Below are 18,639 nucleotides of genomic sequence, written 5' to 3'. Positions count from 1 at the left end.
TGTCTGATAGGTGGATAAACATGTTAATGTAAAGCCCTGCATGCTTTTGGAATGTAGGCCTACATTGAACATGAAACATTGGCTGCTACTGTAGGCTGAAAAATAGAACATCTATGTCCATGTTAAAATGTTATTGGATGCATTTTCTCCATTGTTTTTGATGGAAGGCCACTCTGTTAGGCCTACATTACAATAAAATTGCCACAGTGGCCTACTTGAACACTGTTAAAACTAACTTAAAGCAGGTACAACCTCAGTGTTCACAGTGAACGTGTGCCGTAAGTTTGCACTCAGCAGACCTGAAATTTGCTCAGTGATGAAAACAATCACAGGGAACATAGTTTAGTTCAATAGAAATGCCCTGAAGCTAACTCACCTCTGGCCTCATAGCTGAAAATACTGGCCTTTCTTAGTTAGCCAGCTGGAAACTTGACACCATAGAGATAAAAGTTTAAATCCAACCGAAACCTTACCTTGAGGAGGTGGCAGGCATTGTGTGAGGGGTGGTCGGGGGGCTGCGTGATGGAGATTTGGGCTGACAAAGTGTTTATTAGCAACATTACTACATCAAATATGTTCTCTACTTCCTCTTCTCCCCGTGATGCAATAATTATGGGAAAGTACCCATCCCAAGTCTCAGATGTCCGAGTGTACTTAAGGTTTTATTAATAGTAACTATTAATAATCAATATATTACCTATTCGTTCTGCTTTTCTAATTTCTAATAACCAATAAATTTCACATTCACGTATAGTTGTACATTTGAATACATTTTATAATCCTATGTGCATTTTCAGTAAACCCAAAACATGTCATAAAGAAAATGAGCACTTCTGGAACCAGTAGAGTGTGGAGCTTCACCAAGGTTTATTTACATGCGCACCATTTGTTATATAAACTAGATTACAATTCAAAATGGAATACACAGGAAAAATACCCACTAACATCAACATCGTCGAGAATAAGCGAGTGTACTACAGGGGTCAAAGAGCAGAGATCATGTGACAGCATGGAAGGTGAGGGGCGGGGCAAACCATGTGCAAAAGGTTCTAGGATCAAGAAGAGCTTTGAAGAACGGGGGGCTCGTGTCAAGTCTAAAAGAGTAACTAGTGGCACTTCTGTCTTTCTATTCTGGACATGGGGGTAATTATTATTATTATTATTATATTTAACTAGGCAAGTCAGTTAAGAACAAAGTCTTATTTACAATGATGGCCAAACGCGGTGCTAATTGTGCACCTTTCCATGCGACTCCCAATCACGGCCAGATGTGATACAGCCTGATAATACTGTGTGTGGATGGCATGTGCCATCATTATAGGGCTAAACGCAGTAGCAAAGAATGCATTTGTGGAACATCTGTTCCGGGCTGACTGGGTTCTTTCTCCCCTTCTCTGTTTGTCTGTACACTATAATACAGGGGCATTTCTAAATGGGTTAAGGTGCAGTGAAGAGTCAGAAGTTCTAGGTTTGTTGGAAGTCACAGATTCCAGAAAACAATGGGGAAGATTTCAAGTTTAGGCGATCTACTGGGACTCATAGGGATTCTCCCCATATTGAGAGAGCTGAGTTCACCACTGGTGTAGAACTTCAGTGAAGGGTTGGGGGCTGTAAAGAAGCAGTTAGGGGTCATGCACAAAATTTTGGGTAGCACTGCTACAGTAGATCACCTACCCAGCCATACACAAACACTCCTCTGCCTCAGCCTCCGGGTGACGGATATACATACACACGTTTGTTTGTACACTGTTTTACAGGACAGCCATGCCAGGGCAACCCTCTGAGTAACTACCCCAGACACAGAAGGGGTACCAGCGGCCCAGATGCTGCTACAATGACGGTTTCCTGGTTCTCTATCTGGTTCAACAAAAGCATTGCTAATACTAGCGTAGTGTCTTCCCTCCCACCCAGCAAGTAATGTAAAGTTCTTTCTTCAACTCTACCTTTCCGAGGCATCACAAAAAACCAAGGGTCAAGTACTACATGAGTATATAAGGACATAGACTGAGTATATATATATGCATTTCACACAATTCATTATGCATAAATACAGTACATGCATACAGAGGGGGTGCTGTATGCGCCATGAAGGATAACGAAGGATAACATATCCTTGTGAGGCAAAAATCAATAATTGAGATAAAAGTCCAGTCACACACACATGAACACAGATACAGGAGAGACCTGTAGGAGCACCAGGTGTGTCTGTGAGGGGTGTGGGTGTGCGTGCATCATGAATTCCACATGAGAAGAAAAAACTACGTTGACAAAAAATTAAACGACAGGACCAAGTCAAGATATTCCTCTTGAAAGGTCATAGTTCACAGGTTACAGGTTCACGACACAAGCATTACTTTTTTGCCAACAAAGGACATGGTGTTGCGTGTCCTACCATGTGACCTGGGGTAATGTTAGGTATGGGCTAGCTCCCTCTTCCCCCTGAGTGATGGTATATGCAGATACTAACATGCCCCTCAAGCCCACAGCAAAACAACAAGCAAAGCTAAAACACATATCCCTGCTCTTATTTTTTTATTTTTCGCTATGTGTGTGTTGTGAATTTGGCTGCCAGCATCACCTACATGTACATGTTTCAAGTAATTTGGCAATATACACAGATAGCTTATGGTTTTGCTCAAGAAAAACAAAATGGCTGCCAGTGGGGGTGGAGCCTGACTGTACAACCTCCTGGCCTCTCAGCGCCACCCTGCTGTTGCTACTTCTATGGCTACGGCTCAGCAGGCCGCGTAGGTAAAACGCACAGACCGCTAGAGCCTGGACTCAAACACTGTTTACATCATAGCACCTGTTATGGTGTGTAAATGTACACAACGCAAGAACATAGGTATTCATTTTGGCTACATATGCTGTACTACACGTCCTGGATGCAACCTTCCAATTAGCTAAGAAATAACGGCTAAACTCCCCCCTCCTCCTCGGCTCTTCCTTTAACTTGAAGCTTCCACTGCAGTGTACTTTACATAGATCCATGAGAGATTATTTATTTAATTTTCCTTTTTTTACAGTTACAAAGTCTGAAGTTTACATACACTTAGGTTGGAGTCATTAAAACTTGTTTTTCAGCTACTCCACAAATTTCTTGTTAACAAACTATAGTTTTGGCAAGTCGGTCAGGACATCTACTTTGTGCATGACACAAGTAATTTTTCTAACAATTGTTTACAGACAAATTATTCCACTTATAATTCACTGTATCACATTTCCAGTAGGTCAGAAGTTTACATACACTAAGTTGACTGTGCCTTAAACAGCTTGGAAAATTCCAGAAAATTATCTAATGGCTTTAGAAGCTTCTGATAGGCTAATTGACACAATTTCCATCACCTGTGGATGTATTGGAAGGCCTACCTTCAAACTCAGTGCCTCTTTGCTTGACATTATGGGAAAATCAAAAGAAATCAGCCAAGACCTCAGAATTTTTTGTTGTTGTAGACCTCCACATCTCTGGTTCATCCTTGGGAGTAATTCCCAAATGCCTAAAGGTACAACGCTCATCTGTACAAACAATAGTACGCAAGTATAAACACCATGGGACCACGCAGCCGTCATACCGCTCAGGAAGTAGATTACGTCTCCTAGATGAACGTACTTTGGTGCGGAAAATGCTAATCAATTTCAGAACAACAGCAAACCTTGTGAAGATGCTGGAGGAAACAGGTACAAAAGTATCTATATCAACAGTAAAACAAGTCCTATATCGACTTAACCTGAAAGCACGCTCAGAAAGGAAGAAGACACTGCTCCAAAACCGCCATAAAAAAGCCAGACTACGGTTTGCAACTGCACATGGGGACAAAGATCATACTTTTTGGAGAGATGTCCTCAGGTCTGATGAAACAAACATAGAACTGTTTAGCCATAATGACCATTGTTATGTTTGGAGGAAAAGGGGGAGGCTTGCAAGCCGAAGAACAACATCCCAACCGTGAACGACGGGGTGGCAGCATCATGTTGTGGGGGTGCTTTGCTGCAGGAGGGACTGGGGCACTTCACAAAGTGGATGGAATCATGAGGAAGTAAAAGTATGTGGATATATTGAAGCAACATCTCAAGACATCAGTCAGGAAGTTAAAGCTTTGTCGCAAATGGGTCTTCCAAATGGACAGTGACCCCAAGCATACTTCCAAAGTTGTGGCAAAATGGCTTAAGGACAACAAGTCAAGGTATTGGAGTGGCCATCACAAAGCCCTGACCTCAGTCCTATAGAACAGTTAAAAAACATTTCTTTTTTTACCTTTATTTAACTAGGTAAGTCAGTTAATAACCTATTCTTATTTTCAATGACGGCCTAGGAACAGTTTGTGGGCAGAACTGAAAAAACGTGTGATAGCAAGGAGGCCTACAAACCTGACTCAGTTACACCAGATCTGTCAGGAGGAATGGGCCAAAATTCACCCAACTTATTGTGAGAAGCTTGTGGAAGGCTGCCTGAAACATTTGACCAAAGTTAAACAATTTAAAGGCAATGCTACCAAATACTAATTGAGTGTATGTACATTTCTGGGAATGTGATGAAATAAATAAAAGCTGAAATAAATCTCTACTATTATTCTGACATTTCACATTCTTAAAATAAAGTGGTGATCCTAACTGATTAAATGTCAGTAATTGTGAAAAACTGAGTTTAAATGTATTTGCCTAGGCGTATTTAAACTTCCGACTTCAACTGTAGATACACACAAACAATTACCAATCTATCTGTATAGTATTTGGCTAAGGATAATTGTACATCATTATTATTTTTATTATAAGTAATTTTAAAACTGGAACTAATCAATCAAACTCATGTAAAACAACAAAATCTGAAGTGCATAGCGTTATGTTTATGTCATCATCGCTCCTAAGGGGCTATGGAGTCTTGTCATTTTGGGAGGTGTGTGTGTGTGTGTGTGTGTACCGTGTGTGTGTTGTCTGCAGATATTGTCTCCTTCCTTCAATTGAATCAATACTTTTTTATACAAACAGGTGTGGTGCAGATACAGGGATGATGTTAAAACAGTAATTTAAAACAAAAATTTAATATTTAAAATCACTGAGTGAAAACAGAGGGAAGATGTTCAAGGTAACTCACCCCAGAAACCACTGTATTAGATTTCACACAACATTACTTTTGTTTAACTTTTTTCATCTTTCAAACAGGAATTACTTCACTGTACATTACAACCTTGCTTGCCACATTTCCTGTTTTCCCATCCCAAAATCCCTTCAAAAATACAAAATACACAAAACAGTCTCTCTCTCTGAAATCTGTCCAATTAATTTTGTCCCGACTAGTATTTTCTCAAAGGAAGATTGCATAATTCTGAGATGAGCTTGTTGTGAAGATTTCACATAGTTTATTTTTTATTAGTTTGTTTTGCAGAAGGCTTTGAGTAACTGACAGTAGCGTCTTGTGAGTCTGTGTCTTTGAAATCATTCATGGTTGGTCAGAGTGGGAGCAAAAGTAGGTTTCTCTAGAGGAGGTCTTGTGTAAACAGAGGGTTTTTATTCCAAGTTGTGCTGATGGCAGGTTTGGCAAAAAGGACATTTTGTGTCTGATCTTCTCATGCTTTACAGTTGGGACCTGGAGAGAGGGAGATACGGGAAATGACATCAGATCTGAGTGAATGGGATGAATTTATAATCATAATTCAATATCAGATTATTACCCAGCAAAAATGTCCACATTGGCACTATGTGGGCCTAAATATTGGCCCCATGTAAATTTCTTGTGGACAGACTATGTAAACATAAATGGTACCGTAGATAAAGGGTGGTGTAAAGAGAGAGAATGGAGCTTTTCGTTCCAGTTCCAATACTTGTTCTATCTCTTCTCTTAACACGTATGGACCCAGAACTTAATTCAGTGTCTGAGCAATTACGCAAGACTTCCCAAATTGGGCCAATTTGCTCATTGGCTCCATGTTGGCCCCCAAGGCATTTGCCCAGTGTGGCCCAGTGTGGATGGCCCATATCTGGTGAAGGCACCCCTCACTTTACCTGAAGTAAGCCCATCTGTTCCCAGAAAACATGTCTAAATTGGCACAACGTGGGCCCAATACAGGCATAAATATTGGGCTGCCGATGCACATTTTCTATTTAAAAGGAATTTATAAAATTATTTATTTATTACAATTTAATAACTGTGTGGGCTAGCCTGTGTTGGGCTGGTGTAGGCTAGCCCATGTTGGGTTTGTTGAGGGCTGGTCTGTGTTGGGCTGGTGTAGGCTAGTCCGTTTTGGGCTGGTGTGGTCTAGCCTGTTCCCACCACCGAATACCCTGGGCCAATGGAGTGGTTTTTGCTGACTAACTGTAATCCAAGTGACACAGTCCAAAATTACTTTCAAGGAACATGACAAATCGATAAACATGCTTTCACTATTCTCTGCTAGACAGCTAGAGACAGACAGAAAATCACATATTCTCTCTCTCTGGCACCAATGGCAGTCCCAGATGTACACAGACAGTGACATGGACTGACCTGCTCCGCCACCTCCAGAGCGAGCCCCCCTCTCAGCCAGGGACCCAGTTCTGGGGTCCCTGCTTGGTACTGGTGAAGCTGCCAAGGTTGGCTCCGTTCAGGTTGGCCAGAGACTCAAAGTTAAAGTCCAGGCCATCTGCGTCCATCAGCTCATTTCTGATGATGGACTCCATGTCACACTCCAGGCTCCCGTTAAACATGTCCAAGTCCAGGTCAGTGGGAAAGCGGTCGGGGCCTAGCGAGCAGATCCCACCACTGCCACCAGCGCTCCCGTTCAGGAAGAGAGACGAATCAATCTGCATCATAGAGGATCCGTTGGATCCAAGTCTCAGTGGAGAGTGCAGGAGCTGCTGCTTGGCGTTGGCCTCGTTGTTCAGGCTCAGACCCCCGTTCAGGGTCCTGAGGGTGCCCTGGTTGTGGTTGTGAGGGTGCAAGAGACCTCCCTGCCCTCCCTGTCCAGCAACCGTGGTCCCAAAGGACATCATGGGGTCGCTGCAGAGCATGAGGCCTCGCCGGGAGTTCTGGGAGATGACGGCGGCGGCGCTGGCCTGTGACATCAGCGGATCGGACTGGGTCATCATGACGTCGCTGTGGCTGTGGCCCTCTGAGTTGAGCAGGTCCTGCAAGGTCTGGCTGCCGAAGCGGGAGATGCAGGAGAAGGATGTCTGCTTATTCTCCTGGATGGTCTGCATGGGGGCGGGCCGCAGGGAGGAACCCGCTGCGAGGGGCCCGAAGATGGAATTATTGTAGCCGCCGCTGCTTGCACCATTAGAGGAGGATGCAGCGGAGGGAGAGGCGGCTGAGGAGGTGGAGCCCAGCCCGGCAGGCTTGGAGCCAAAGCTGAACCCGGTGGATCCTCTCTGGGTGGTCGGTCCGGTTGGGTTGGGGGCCAGAGTAATGTTATCCAGCAGCTCATCCATCAGGTCATCCGCCAGCCCGTCGTTCAGGTTCATGGTTCCTGCCAGGTCTGCCAAGCGAGGCAGCTCTGCAGGTACTGCCTTCCCATTGGGTGTGGGGGCGTTCCCGGGCGACAGCGCCCTGCCAGGGCTGGAATATAGCATGGGCGACAGCGGCGGTTCATCGTCCGGCACCTCATCCAGCTCTGGGTTGGCTAGGATGGGTGAGAGGCGCCCGCTCAGCGTGCTGGCGTTGGAGTTGGTGCGTGAGCGGAAGTCTGTCCAGGCATCCAGGTCCTCACTGCTCCGTGATGTTGGGCTGCCCGGCCACTTGGAAAGCCCTGAGGGGCTGTCTCCGCCCCCATCGCCTGCCGCCACTGCCTGGAGGGCCGCCTTCTTCTTGGCTGCACGGCCGCGGGCAGACTTGGTGTACTTGTTGCTGTTGTCCATGGAGACAGCACGGCGCCGGGGGGCCTTCCCACCTTTTCCTCCCTCCGGGTTTATCATCCACCAGGAACTCTTTCCCGTTCCCTCGTTCTGGACACGGATGAAACGACTGTGGAGGGAGAGGTTGTGCCGGATGGAGTTCTGTCAGAGAGATTGAAAAGAAAGAGCGAGACAGAGAGAGAGAGAGAGAGAGAGAGAGAGAGAGTTAGAGAGTCCACTACAGTGCTCAAAATCATTGAAAAGTAATTAAGCAAACAATGCATGTAATCAGTATGGAGTATTCATGTTATTTTTCATTTTCCCATCAATGACTGTATGAATCATGTTCATTAAGTCCAGGAACATTGATTTATAAACCACCCATTGAGTTTGTACTCAATGTTCTTTGAGACGAACACTGCTAGAAGAATAAAGCTTTGACTGTTCATTCCCTGCTGAATGGAATGCCACAGATAGCAACACATGAATAACATGCAGCAACAATTAGCGTTGATGTTCCTATTGTTCCCATTATAGTGTGTGCATGTACACACACACACACAAACACACACACACACACACACACACACACACACACACACACACACACACACACACGGCACCCCCGCCACGACATTGCGTAACAGGCAGGTTTTGAAGTGTGTGTGTGTACTTGGCAGGGGTATTGTGAGTCATCGCTGGTGTGTATTGATCTGAGACAAGCTCCTTCATGTTCAGAACAGAGTTGGGAGACACACAGCAGGTTGTGTTATTCATCATCAAATATTCAAACAGTTTGTTTTTATAGCAGGGATAAGCCTACATCAGGGATGGGCAACTGGCACCCTGTGGACCAATACATTTTTTTTTTTTTAAAATAATTTTTAAAAAACTCAGTCGGGGTCTCAACTTACTGTTGAGAGTTAAAATAATAGAATACACAAGGTGCAATCCAAATGCTGGTTGTGCATCAGAAGTAACTTAATTAGACCATATCAGCAAACATTTTTTAGATTGGTAAATTAGTCTAGCGGCAAGCTATCTAGACTTAATAAGCATGGTTCGAAATACTGACCGGGGTGGGGCCCATTGATCATCAGCTATCATATTAAAAACGGCAAACATTTTCATCCACCCTATGACAAAATATGTAGAATTGCAGGAAATTAGCTGTAAAACGGCAAACATTCTCTCCACCCCATGGCAAAAGGAGTAGAATTACATGAAATTAACTTTAAAAATGTAAAATGTTCTTTGCTGTCTTGAGGGGGGCCGCTAAAATGTTTTGCTCACAAGATTATGATTTCATAATGGTACCAGTAAAATTAAAGGCACCATAATACCATACCACTCACAGCATCCACATGTCCATCGCACCACACACACACAGAAGATAACACCCATCTATCCGTGGCCATGTGGACGCTTCAGCTGACATTTTTTTTTATATATTTACCTTTATTTAACTAGGCAAATCAGCCTAGGAACAGTGGGATAACTGCCTGTTCAGGGGCAGAACGACAGATTTGTACCTTGTCAGCTCGGGGGTTTGAACTCGCAACCTTCCGGTTACTAGTCCAACGCTCTAACCACTAGGCTACGCTGCCACCCCAAGTGAGAGTGATGGCTGTGCATGGTTACTCCACAAACAGTACATTTTATACCAAACATGTTTCAACACACAAAAATCTTGGTAATTTTACTGATTATAAATAGGGAGGCAACCCAAAAGAACTGACCACATTGAGGTACTGCAATGGATATTCATCCATGCCTCTTTCCAGTTTCTTTCCAAACATATGGTTCTCTATGGGCCCTGAGAGAGACTGGGCTTTTGATATGTGACCCGTTTCAGGAAACTAGGCATATGTCGCAAGTCACGATTTTACAGGAGAGGCATTTGAACGTTTACACTTGATTTTCAAATCAAAGTGCGTTTTTTTTGCAGAAATGCCTTCTGGATGGAACATGTGAACTTTCATGTGCCTGAAAAACACACTTGTATGCCATCTGTAAATACGAATACAATTTTTAAATTATGAGTGTAGTTAGTTTAGCCAGAGAAAAAGCCAGCAACCTTCCCGCTAGCCATGATTGGCTGAGATAATGAGTGGGCTGGACATGCCAAGAGAGGAGTTTGGATTGGTCTGCCATACAGAGAGGGCTTCTATCTATTCTATGTGAGCTCTCAGTCTGTGTTGGTGATCATGTCGAACAAGGCTTCTTAAAACACCGTATATTGTAGTGGAGCTGCATGAGTGTTGCTCGCCACTTTCTAGAGGGTTGAGTTTCGAAATCAGTGGAATTAGAGTTTGATAGCTAAAGAGATGGAGAAAACACCTGTCACCAGATTACATCTTCAAACTAAGGGCAACCGTGACATGGCATCCGTGACATCACGCATGATGATGTATACGGGTAAGATAGCTAGCTACATTTTTAGATATTACACATTTCTAATTTTGACAGAAAGTGGTTTCATTTCAAGCTAAATTTAACTGTTAGCTAGCTAGCTAACGTTAGCTGGTTGGCTCCCTAGCTAACGTTACGTTTATGATGTTATTATTCATATCCCAGAACGGTTTGCTAGTTAAAGCCTAATGTTAGCTAGCTACATGTCTTAACTTCTCTGGCCAAAAGCCAGGGAAAATGCAGAGCGCCAAATTCAAATAAATGACTATAAAAATCAAACTTTTATTAAATCACACATGCACACAACGCTACACTTGTTGTGAATCCAGCCAACATGTCAGATTTCAAAAATGCTTTTTGGTGAAAGCAAACAATGCTATTATCTGAGGATAGCACCTCAATAAACAAAGAGAGAAACCATATTTCAACACTGCAGGCACGACACAAAATGCAGACAAGTCCCGAAAACATCACAAATGGTCCTTTTGTTTGATTAATTCCGTCAATATACAGTGGGGCAAAAAAGTATTTAGTCAGCCACCAATTGTGCAAGTTCTCCCACTTAAAAATATGAGAGGCCTGTAATTGTCATCATAGGTACACTTCAACTATGACAGACAAAATGAGAAGAAAAAAAATCCAGAAAATCACATTGTAGGATTTTTAATAAATGTATTTGCAAATTATGGTGGAAAATAAGTATTTGGTCACCTACAAACAAGCAAGATTTCTGGCTCTCACAGACCTGTAACTTCTTCTTTAAGAGGCTCCTCTGTCCTCCACTCGTTACCTGTATTAATGGCACCTGTTTGAACTTATCAGTATAAAAGCCACAACCTCAAACAGTCACACTCCAAACTCCACTATGGCCAAAGAGCTGTCAAAGGAAACCAGAAACAAAATTGTAGACCTGCACCAGGCTGGGAAGACTGCATCTGCAATAGGTAAGCAGCTTGGTTTGAAGAAATCAACTGTGGGAGCAGTTATTATGAAATGGAAGACATACAAGACCACTGATAATCTCCCTCGATCTGGGGCTCCACGCAAGATCTCACCCCATGGGGTCAAAATGATCACAAGAACGGTGAGCAAAAATCCCAGAACCACACGGGGGGGACCTAGTGAATTACCTGCAGAGAGCTAGGACCAAAGTAACAAAGCCTACCATCAGTAACACACTAGGTCCCCCATCAGTAACACACTGCCAGGGACTCAAATCCTGCAGTGCCAGACGTGTCCCCCTGCTTAAGCCAGTACATGTCCAGGCCCGTCTGAAGTTTGCAAGAGAGCATTTGGATGATCCAAAAGAAGATTGGGAGAATCTCATATGGTCAGATGAAACCAAAATAGAACGTTTTGGTAAAAACTCAACTCGTCGTGTTTTGAAAGAATGCTGAGTTGCATCCAAAGAACACCATACCTACTGTGAAGCATGGGGGTGGAAACATCATGCTTTGGGGCTGTTTTTCTGCAAAGGGACCAGGACACCTGATCCGTGTAAAGGAAAGAATGAATGGGGCCATGTATCTTGAGATTTTGAGTGAAAACCTACTTCCATCAGCAAGGGCATTGAAGATGAAATGTGGCTGGGTCTTTCAGCATGACAATGATCCCAAACACACTACCCGGGCAACGAATGAGTGGCTTTGTAAGAAGCATTTCAAGGTCCTGGAGTGGCCTAGCCAGTCTCCAGATCTCAACCCCATAGAAAATCTTTGGAGGGAGTTGAAAGTCCGTGTTGCCCAGCAACAGCCCCAAAACATCACTGCTCTAGAGGAGATCTGCATGGAGGAATGGGCCAAAATACCAGCAACAGTGTGTGAAAACCTTGTGAAGACTTACAGAAAACGTTTGACCTCTGTCATTGCCAACAAAGGGTATATAACAAGGTATTGAGATAAACTTTTGTTATTGACCAAATACATATTTTCCACCATATTTTGCAAATAAATTCATTAAAAACCCTACAATGTGATTTTCAGGATTTTTTTCTCATTTTGTCTGTCATAGTTGAAGTGTATACCTATGATGAAAATTACAGGCCTCTCATCTTTTTAAGTGGGAGAACTTGCACAATTTGTGGCTGACTAAATACTTTTTTGCCCCACTGTATATCCAAAATGTCAACTTATTTGGCGCGTTTGATCCAGAAAAACACCAGTTCCAACTTGATCGACATGACTACAAAATATCTCAAAAGTTACCTGTAAACTTTGCCAAAACATTTCAAACTACTTTTGTAATACAACCTTCTGTATTTTTTTACGTAAATAATTGATACAATTGAAGACGGGATGATCTGTGTTCAATACAGGAAGAAAACAAACTGAAGCTAGCTTTCTGGTCACGCGCTTCTATATAACAGTACACTTCAAGTGACCCTCGTTCAAGATGGCCGTACTTCTTCATTACACAAAGGAATAACCTCAACCAATTTCTAAAGACTGTTGACATTCAGTGGAAGCGATAGGAACTGCAAAAAGGTCCCTTAGAAATCTGGATTCCCAATGAAAACCCATTGAAAAGAGAGTGACCTAAAAATAAATATATATATCTGAATGATTTGTCCCCGGGGTTTCGCCTGCTAAATAAGTTCTGTTATACTCACAGACATGATTCAAACAGTTTTATAAACTTCAGAGTGTTTTCTATCCAAATCTACTAATACTATGCATATCTTATCTTCTGGGGACAAGTAGCAGGCAGTTGAATTTGGGCATGCATTTCATCCGGACGTGAAAATACTGCCCCGTCACCAAGAAGTTAAGCTAAAGTGTAGAACACCCGTTGAATATGGCCGGTGTCAGTAAAAGTCAGCAAAAAAGCATAATGAAATTGTTGCCAGCAGAGCTTGTTAGGCTGTTTTCATGTTATCCAGAGGTAAACAAATGTATTTTATTTTACTTTACCTTTATCTAAAAGGTAGCAAGTCAGTTAAGAACAAATTCTTATTTTCAATGACGGCCTAGGAACAGTGGGTTAACTACCTGTTCAGGGGCAGAACGACAGACTTGTACCTTGTCAGCTCGGGGATTTGAACTTGCAACCTTTCGGTTACTTGTCCAACGCTCTAACCATCGGTCAGAGCGTCAAGTGTGCGCTCCGAGTGCAAAACGAGATGGGTGGGGGTAAAGCTTAAGCGGGTGTGAACCATGCTGAATGGTTGTAGACAAAGAAGGGCTCTCACTAGATACCAAAACATTCAAAGGCCATTTTCTCAAAAGTGAGTTTACAAGTTTATCAATTTCAAAGCAGAATTACTTTTTCATTGTTGTCGAAAATGCAGTGCAAAATATACCATACCATTTTGTAGCCGTGAGTCTCTACCTTTATCCAATGTAAAAAGCACAATTTCAAATTTTGCTACATAAGACCAAATCCAGTTGGTGAGTCATATATCCATAGATAAACAACCTAAACACCATCCAAAACATACATTTTTTTTCACATTATATCTTTGCATGTTTTTTCTCTGCCCCAAAACAGATTATTGGGTTTGAATCAGAGAGCCAAAGTTTTTTTTTTTGAGTTGAGGGCAATAGCAGTACAGAGTATTCTTTAAATGCCAGGATGTCATATTAATTTAGGCTTTATTTTTCATTGCTTCATCTAGTAGAATACATTGCACACTATTCACACCCACGTGTTTTTGACAAACAAACGAATAGCAGGGAACAAGCATGATTGCGCATTAGATGACACCTTCTCAGTATGGATGAGTGGTAGGTTGACATTTGTTTCTTACTGCACACATTTTTACTAAACGGTAAGTTCTCAATAGTATGTACTATTAGTACACAGTATGTTGTTTTACTAAGTAGTAGGCAAGACTTCGGCCACGGTGTGTATGTCTGTCCTATGAAGTAAGATGAGGCGAGATACCAAGGAAACCATACTGCCAGGCATCCTGAGGCAGCATCTCCAGAGGTTTGACGTAAGGCTGCTTTATTACAGCAGCTAAAAACAAACAGCCCCAGAACATACACACTCCCACACTAAGTGTTTACAGCTGCTATGACCTAAATGAATGAAGGAAGAACGCTTAAAGAATTCTTGAAATAACTAGATACATCAAATTATAAAGAGGGTGGGGGTGTGAGCAGAGAGGGGGATAACATCAATGGAGGGAGCGAGCGAGAGGGAGAGTGAGCAAGTGAGGGAGGAAAAGAGAGGGAACAGAGTGAATGGAATCTCTGAGGTTCTCTCCCCCTGTAAACATATATCTGCCAGCTCCTGACACTTAATACATTCTCACTCCTTCTCTCCCTTCTTCCCTCGCTTTCTTCACTCCTCCCTCTCTCTGCCAACACTGGAACTCTTTAATATTTCTTCTATCCCCCCCCCCCCCTTTTCCGTACCACTAAAAAGTAATTGTTAAGAGAGGGTATAATATGTGTATGTATGTAAGTGCGTGGTTTTTGTGTGTGTCTGTGTGCTTGCGACACTGCAGTGAGTATACAGTATACGTACTACACTTGCTCCTCTGGGTTATTCGAAAAAAGCCCATTAAGAAAAATTAGACAGTAGCTCTGATTCATATCTCTCTCTCTCTAACTCTTTGTCTCTCTCTTTCTTTCTTATACACACACACACATACAAACACACACACACCTAAACTAACTACACAAATACACCCTTTATCCCTACTACTGACACGACGCATAAATACAATGTATGACTGCACATGTATACACAATGCTAACAAACACTCATGGCCTTGAACACACACACAGCTCTCTACAACATCTCCTCAGTTGTCATCTCGTCCCAGTTGTCATCTCGTCCCTTTCCACGCCTGTTCCGTAGCTAATGTTTAACTGACAGATTCTTATGTATGTATGTATGTATGTATGTATGTATGTATGTATGTATGTATGTATGTATGTATGTATGTATGTATGTATGTATGTATGTATGGACACCAGCTGCAGCCAGAGCTCTGGAGCACAGAGGACTTTTTGTCCATCAGCAACATGTGGGAACAATCAATCACTGTCAGCAACCACGCTAGGAATCCACACACACACACACACACACATATATACGCACACACACGCACACACCATTTTTAAGAGGCTTGTATGAAATAGTAATATTATAGTAATACTGAGCTCTACAGTCTGTACCACTAGGAGTTGTTTAAGCTGGTTTCATCACCCAGCTAAGCCTCATATGTGACTTGGAAGAAAAGGATGAGCGGTCTGTCCTGTCCTAAATCTCTCTGCCGGCCTCCAATCTCTCTACACCCCCCCCCCCCACCACCACCTTCCCTTCTCCTCCCCTGCTTTACTGGTTCAAAGCAAGCCTGAACCATGCCTTCAGCCACAGGGGGAAGTGCTCTCTTTCCTAAAAGACCTGCCCTACCCTCCGAGGTTATGTAACACATGCACACACAGACTGAAAGCTCTTCACACCCTGTATAGCAGGAAGTGTCCAGGTCGTGAGGTGAACATCAGGCTGGGAGGCTGGGCAGGGTCAAAGGTGAGAGTGCACTGAGGTCGTTGGTAACTCCTCTTACACCATTACTTCGCCTCCAGACCTGCTCTGTCAGCACTGATTACTTGGGTTCAGTGACCTGAGCCTTACACCTCTGGGTGTACTTTACCTCCCTTGCGTCAACGGACGGACGCCGTCCGGTGACGCAAGAGAGGTAAAGTACACCCAGTACGTCCGTCCCTCCATCCGTCCGTCCTGCCTGCCTGCCTCAGTTTGTATGATGGCAATTTGCAAATACTCCAGAATGTTATAAGAGAGTGATCAGAGGAATTGCAAATGAACTGAATCCCCAGAAAACATTTCCACTGCATTTCAGCCCTGCCACAAAAGGACCAGCTCATATCATGTCAGTGATTCTCTCGTTAACACAGGTGTGAGTGTTGACGAGGACAAGAATGGAGATCACTCCGTCATGCTGATTGAGTTTGAATAACATACTGGAAGCTTCAAAAGGAGGGTGGTGCTTAGAATCATTGTTCTTCCTCTGTCAACCAAGGTTACCTGCAAGGAAACATGTGCCGTCATCATTGCTTTGCACAAAAAGGGCTTCACAGGCAAGGATATTGCTGCCAGTAAGATTGCACCTAAATCAACTATTTATCGGATTATCAAGAACTTCAAGGAGAGCGGTTCAATTGTTGTGAAGAAGGCTTCAGGGCGCCCAAGAAGGTTCAGCAAGCGCCAGGACCGTCTCCTAAAGTTGATTCAGCTGCGGGATCGGGGCACCACCAGTACAGAGCTTGCTCAGGAATGGCAGCAGGCAGGTGTGAGTGCATCTGCACGCACAGTGAGGCGAAGACTTTTGGAGGATGGCCTGGTGTCAAGAAGGGCATCAAAGAAGCCACTTCTCTCCAGGAAAAACATCAGGGACAGACTGATATTCTACAAAAGGTACAGGGACTCAGCATTGGACTGCTGGGGACTGGGGTAAAGTCATTTTCTCTGATGAATCCCCTTTCCGACTGTTTGGGGCATTCGGAAAAAAGCTTTACATTTGTGGGGTTTCTTATCATCCAAAGGAGTGGGCTCACTCACAATTTTGCCTAAGAACACAGCCATGAATAAAGAAATGTACAAACACATCCTCCGAGAGCAACTTCTCCCAATCATCCAGGAACAGTTTGGTGACGAACAATGCCTTTTTTCAGCATGATGGAGCACCTTGCCATTTGGCAAAAGTGATAACTAAGTGGCTTGGGGAACAAAACATCAATATTTTGGGTCCATGGCCAGGAAACTCCCCAGACCTTAATCCCATTGAAAACTTGTGGACAAACAAAAACCCATGAATTCTGACAAACTCCAAGCATTGATTATGCAAGAATGGGCTGCCATCAGTCAGGATGTGGCCCAGAGGTTAATTGACAGCATGCCAGGGCGGATTGCAGAGGTATTGAAAAAGAAGGGTCAAAACTCTTTGCATCAACTTCATGTAATTGTCAATAAAAGACTTTGACACTTATGAAATGCTGTAATTATACTTTAGTATTCCATAGTAACATGTGACAAAAATATCTAAAGACACTGAAGCAGCACATTTTGTGGAAATTAATACCTGTGTCATTCTCAAAACTTTTGGCCACGACTGTATAAGGAGAGAGAGCGATACAGGACTGGTCCTCTTAGGTCTGCAGGCAAACAACAAAAAGTGTCACCAACAGCAGGTAAAACACACACACACACAATGATTCCTCACAAAGACCAGTCAAAATAAAAGCCCATGATCTGGGGGATTTTCACATGTAATCCATAGAATAGTCCTTTGGAGGAAGGGTTGTTGACATATATTTGACATTTGTATCTAAAAGAGTTGTGCAAAAGACGGATTAAGGAAAATAATGGTTGTGTGAGAGAGGAGAGATAGATGCTTTTTATGAGTGTTTTATTGAATTTTCTGGTGTATGTCCTATGTGTAATTTGTGTAATTGTAAGATGCAGGGCTCCCTTGCAAATGAGACCGGGACTCCCTGTTAAAATAAAAGTAAATAATAATAACATAGAGCGAAGATGCGAGAGAGACAGAAAGAGGGAGAGAGGGCTAACTGTACTTTCTTGAGAAGATGCGAGAGAGACAGAAAGAGGGAGAGAGGGCTAACTGTACGTTCTTGAGAAGATGCGAGAGAGACAGAAAGAGGGAGAGAGGGCTAACTGTACTTTCTTGAGAAGATGCGAGAGAGACAGAAAGAGGGAGAGAGGGCTAACTGTACTTTCTTGAGAAGATGCGAGAGAGACAGAAAGAGGGAGAGAGGGCTAACTGTACTTTCTTGAGAAGATGCGAGAGAGACAGAAAGAGGGAGAGAGGGCTAACTGTACTTTCTTGAGAAGATGCGAGAGAGACAGAAAGAGGGAGAGAGGGCTAACTGTACGTTCTTGAGAAGATGCGAGAGAGACAGAAAGAGGGAGAGAGGGCTAACTGTACGTTCTTGAGAAGATGCGAGAGAGACAGAAAGAGGGAGAGAGGGCTAACTGTACTTTCTTGAGAAGATGCGAGAGAGACAGAAAGAGGGAGAGAGGGCTAACTGTACTTTCTTGAGAAGATGCGAGAGAGACAGAAAGAGGGAGAGGGCTAACTGTACTTTCTTGAGAAGATGCGAGAGAGACAGAAAGAGGGAGAGAGGGCTAACTGTACTTTCTTGAGAAGATGCGAGAGAGACAGAAGGAGGGAGAGAGGACGAACTGTACGTTTTTGACACGAGGTGGATTATAAATAAACTACAGGCCAGGCGCTGATACAGAGGACAGGAGAGTTAGGACAAAGTTATTTATATTGTAACCCTCCATGCACACACACACACACACACACACACACACACACACACACACACACACACACACACACACACACACACACACACACACACACACACACTACTCCCAATTCCAGCTGCCCTGAGTTCTGGAGAGTGAAGAGAACATTCCATTCCATTC

At 43.3% G+C, this 18,639-nt stretch overlaps 1 protein-coding gene across 1 annotated transcript in view; it reads right to left on the bottom strand.

The window, feature by feature from the left end:
* Positions 1-843: 843 nt before the first annotated feature.
* LOC118398367 (forkhead box protein O3-like) overlaps positions 844-18,639 on the bottom strand; it is a 59,364-nt gene continuing 41,568 nt past the window's right edge. Inside the window, exons 2-3 of the mRNA XM_035793635.2 lie at positions 6,482-7,965; positions 844-5,584 (exon numbers count right to left, since the gene is read on the bottom strand). Coding sequence (XP_035649528.1) covers positions 6,514-7,965 — 1,452 coding nt within the window. The 3' untranslated portion in view covers positions 844-5,584; positions 6,482-6,513. The remainder of the gene's footprint in view (positions 5,585-6,481; positions 7,966-18,639) is intronic.

The sequence above is a fragment of the Oncorhynchus keta genome, chromosome 19 (genome assembly GCF_023373465.1).
Source record: "Oncorhynchus keta strain PuntledgeMale-10-30-2019 chromosome 19, Oket_V2, whole genome shotgun sequence".
NCBI lineage: Eukaryota > Metazoa > Chordata > Actinopteri > Salmoniformes > Salmonidae > Oncorhynchus > Oncorhynchus keta.
The sequence above is the reverse complement of the archived record's forward strand: the minus strand, read 5'-3'. Positions and strand labels throughout refer to the sequence as shown.